At 36.1% G+C, this 2,650-nt stretch overlaps 1 protein-coding gene across 1 annotated transcript; it reads right to left on the bottom strand.

Moving 5' to 3' along the window:
* Window positions 1–4: 4 nt before the first annotated feature.
* Window positions 5–1,958, bottom strand: LOC140965494 (uncharacterized; the record flags this gene model as incomplete). The annotated part of the gene is made up of 3 exons (XM_073425555.1): window positions 1,653–1,958; window positions 347–435; window positions 5–238 (listed from the first exon to the last, which is right to left on the bottom strand). Coding segments are annotated over exons 1-3 (372 nt in total), but the record flags the coding sequence as incomplete, so codon positions are not given.
* Window positions 1,959–2,650: the final 692 nt, after the last annotated feature.

Here is a 2,650-nt window from a genome sequence, read left to right as displayed (position 1 = left end):
CAAGCCAATCCCTGGGACTCTTGGATGCAATCACGGGCATTTTTCTGGTACCGCCCACAAGCTCCCTTAAGTTATCAACTTTATTCTCACGTCCAGTGCCACTGTATCTTTTATCCGCTTCCCTGAGTTTCTGCTTAAACTTCTGCTTGTTGCCGGAGAAACTTCGCTCTTGCTGTTTTGCCTGAGATGGAGGGGCTCCGTGCGGTCCAAGATAAATATTCTCTTCTTTTCTAGGTTGCTAAAACGTGACAGATAAATTTGAAATTCATTTCAGCTAAATGAACTGAGAGCTAGCTTCCAAGTCTCTGAAGATTTGAAAAAAGAAAAAACAAAACAAAGTGTTTACCTGAACTGGCTGCTTAGAATCTTCTACTGCTGGAGAAACGGTTACTCTATCAAATATTCCCAAGCTTGGAATCACGAATCCATCAGTGTCTTTGCAAATCGAACAAAAACAAAGGGTCAGCACAAAAAGACACAACAAAATACACAATAGAACAAGCAACTTTCTACATGAAAAATGGATGAATCAAATAGTGTTTCTTTATTTCTGCTATTTATTTTAAAAGTCACAACTCACAAGCTTTTTCAAAGAGTCTGAAAGGTTTTCAATCTTCTCGCTTTTGGAGGGTAACAAATACGAAAATATAGTAAGAGCCGGTCTCTCAGAAACACAAATAATAGACATTTATTTTTATTAAATAAAAATGGAGAGACGAATGACACTGCATCTCATGTATTGTGGCTCTAAACATTTGATACATTGTGTGCTAGAAATATTTTCTAATCCAAACCACAGAGAACAGCCAAGATTCCAGGAAGATAACCCACTAAGTGATTGGACAACCACTCCAGCGCCTTTCCACAAGTGAATCGTGCAAGAGGAACATAATCAACAACCAAGAAACTCGATGTGGGACATCGGTTACATAAATCATACTGCTGCGAGACTAACACAGTAGACCTCTTCGTTTTCCTATATGATTATAGGACTGTTTTTAACCTTCTGCACATGAATCAAAATCTCCAGACATATTCATTGATTCGCCAGTTTACGCCAGTACCATAGGTAAAGATTTTAAGAGGAGAAAATCTTTAATATATTATTTCTTATGTCTTCACAATTCAGGATTGTAGAGCAAAAGTTTCATAATCTTGATTTATTTTATCAACCAGTCTTTTTCAAATCAAGAGAGATACATAATACAAATAGAAGCACAAATCAGAACCTTCCATCTAATCTAATGCACGTATTATATACCTATCGAGCCAACAGAAGTAGAGGAAATCGATATACCAGACTAAAGAAAGCTGTGCATTCGTTAGGTGATATAACTTGAAGCACGATAATTGAAATTCCTGATTAGTAAACTCAAATGTTAAACTATCCAACTCAATCTCCAATATACTATCATCAAAGGCACATACACAGACAAGTATCAGCCGTACATATGCATATAAACACAAATATACACCAAACATATAATTATACATACAAGTACATATCCATACAAAAAAATTTACCAAGATCCTAAATTATCTGAAAAAACACTGATAAGCAAGCAGTTCAAATTATCCTAAAATATTCAGAAAAAGGTATTCGTCAGTTCGAAGATGACCAAATGGAAAATATAAGAAAAAGGAGACAGTACCCCACTCATCTTCTTCAATAGGAGTGGTCTGCACTGGAGAAGAGTCCATGAAATGCTACTGATCATCTATTTCGTTGACCACCAATAATATCTTCTCGCAATTCAACACCCCGAATCGGGAAAAGTTTTAAAATTCGATTAGCAAACGAAAATTGCGGAATCGAATCTCTTAATGAGAATAAATCGATTAAGATTCTGAACAAAACCGTAGACCTAGAAAAATCTATGCTGCGTTAGCTCGGGAATAAACGCGGCGACTCTGAAGCGGTTTCACTAAATTACAGAAGCACCCTCTCGTCAAGTTTCGTTTGGGCCACAAATTGTTGGGCTTTTAATATCTAGATAAGGCTGACCCAATTTCTGCGGCCCATTGTTTAGTTTCCCTTGTCGATACTCTTCGAGATGAAATCTTTCTTTTCCTCGTGAAATTTCTATCAAATTGCTTAATGACAAAAACCAGATTCTGTAAAAAGTTGCTTGTTTTTTCTTGCTATGACAACTTATTTCTGGATTTTCGATAAAGGAAAAAAAGAGAGAGCGGATTGGCAAATCAACATCGAAAGGCTCAGCCCGTGTACCATTTGCTTTTATGGGTAAATCTTTAGCGGTCTGGAACTGTGTTTTTGAAGTTAAAACACAACAATCTAATGTTTTTATTTTAGAAAAATGAACTTCGTGTTTCTATTTCGAAAAGTGAAACTAGAAACCTACCGATCTTTTCTTTCCTATTCAAATGAGAAAGAACATAAACACGAATTGGCCAACATAAGTCTAACATCAAGCATAGAAATAAAAGTTCAAAGAAAAGCATCCTAAACTATTCATAAGAACCACACTAACCCAAAAAGACGAACAGATTATGTTATCAGGTTAACCTAAAGATCTTGATGATTTCTTGATCACCAGATACAATCAGGCGATCATCTGAATGCAAGCCACAGAGTAGCATCAAAGTAAAACAAAGAACTGACATCCAAGACTCATCAATTTACAAACAA

Source organism: Primulina huaijiensis, unplaced genomic scaffold, assembly GCF_012295235.1.
Source record: "Primulina huaijiensis isolate GDHJ02 unplaced genomic scaffold, ASM1229523v2 C13329677, whole genome shotgun sequence".
In the NCBI taxonomy this organism is placed as follows: domain Eukaryota; kingdom Viridiplantae; phylum Streptophyta; class Magnoliopsida; order Lamiales; family Gesneriaceae; genus Primulina; species Primulina huaijiensis.
The sequence above is the reverse complement of the archived record's forward strand: the minus strand, read 5'-3'. Positions and strand labels throughout refer to the sequence as shown.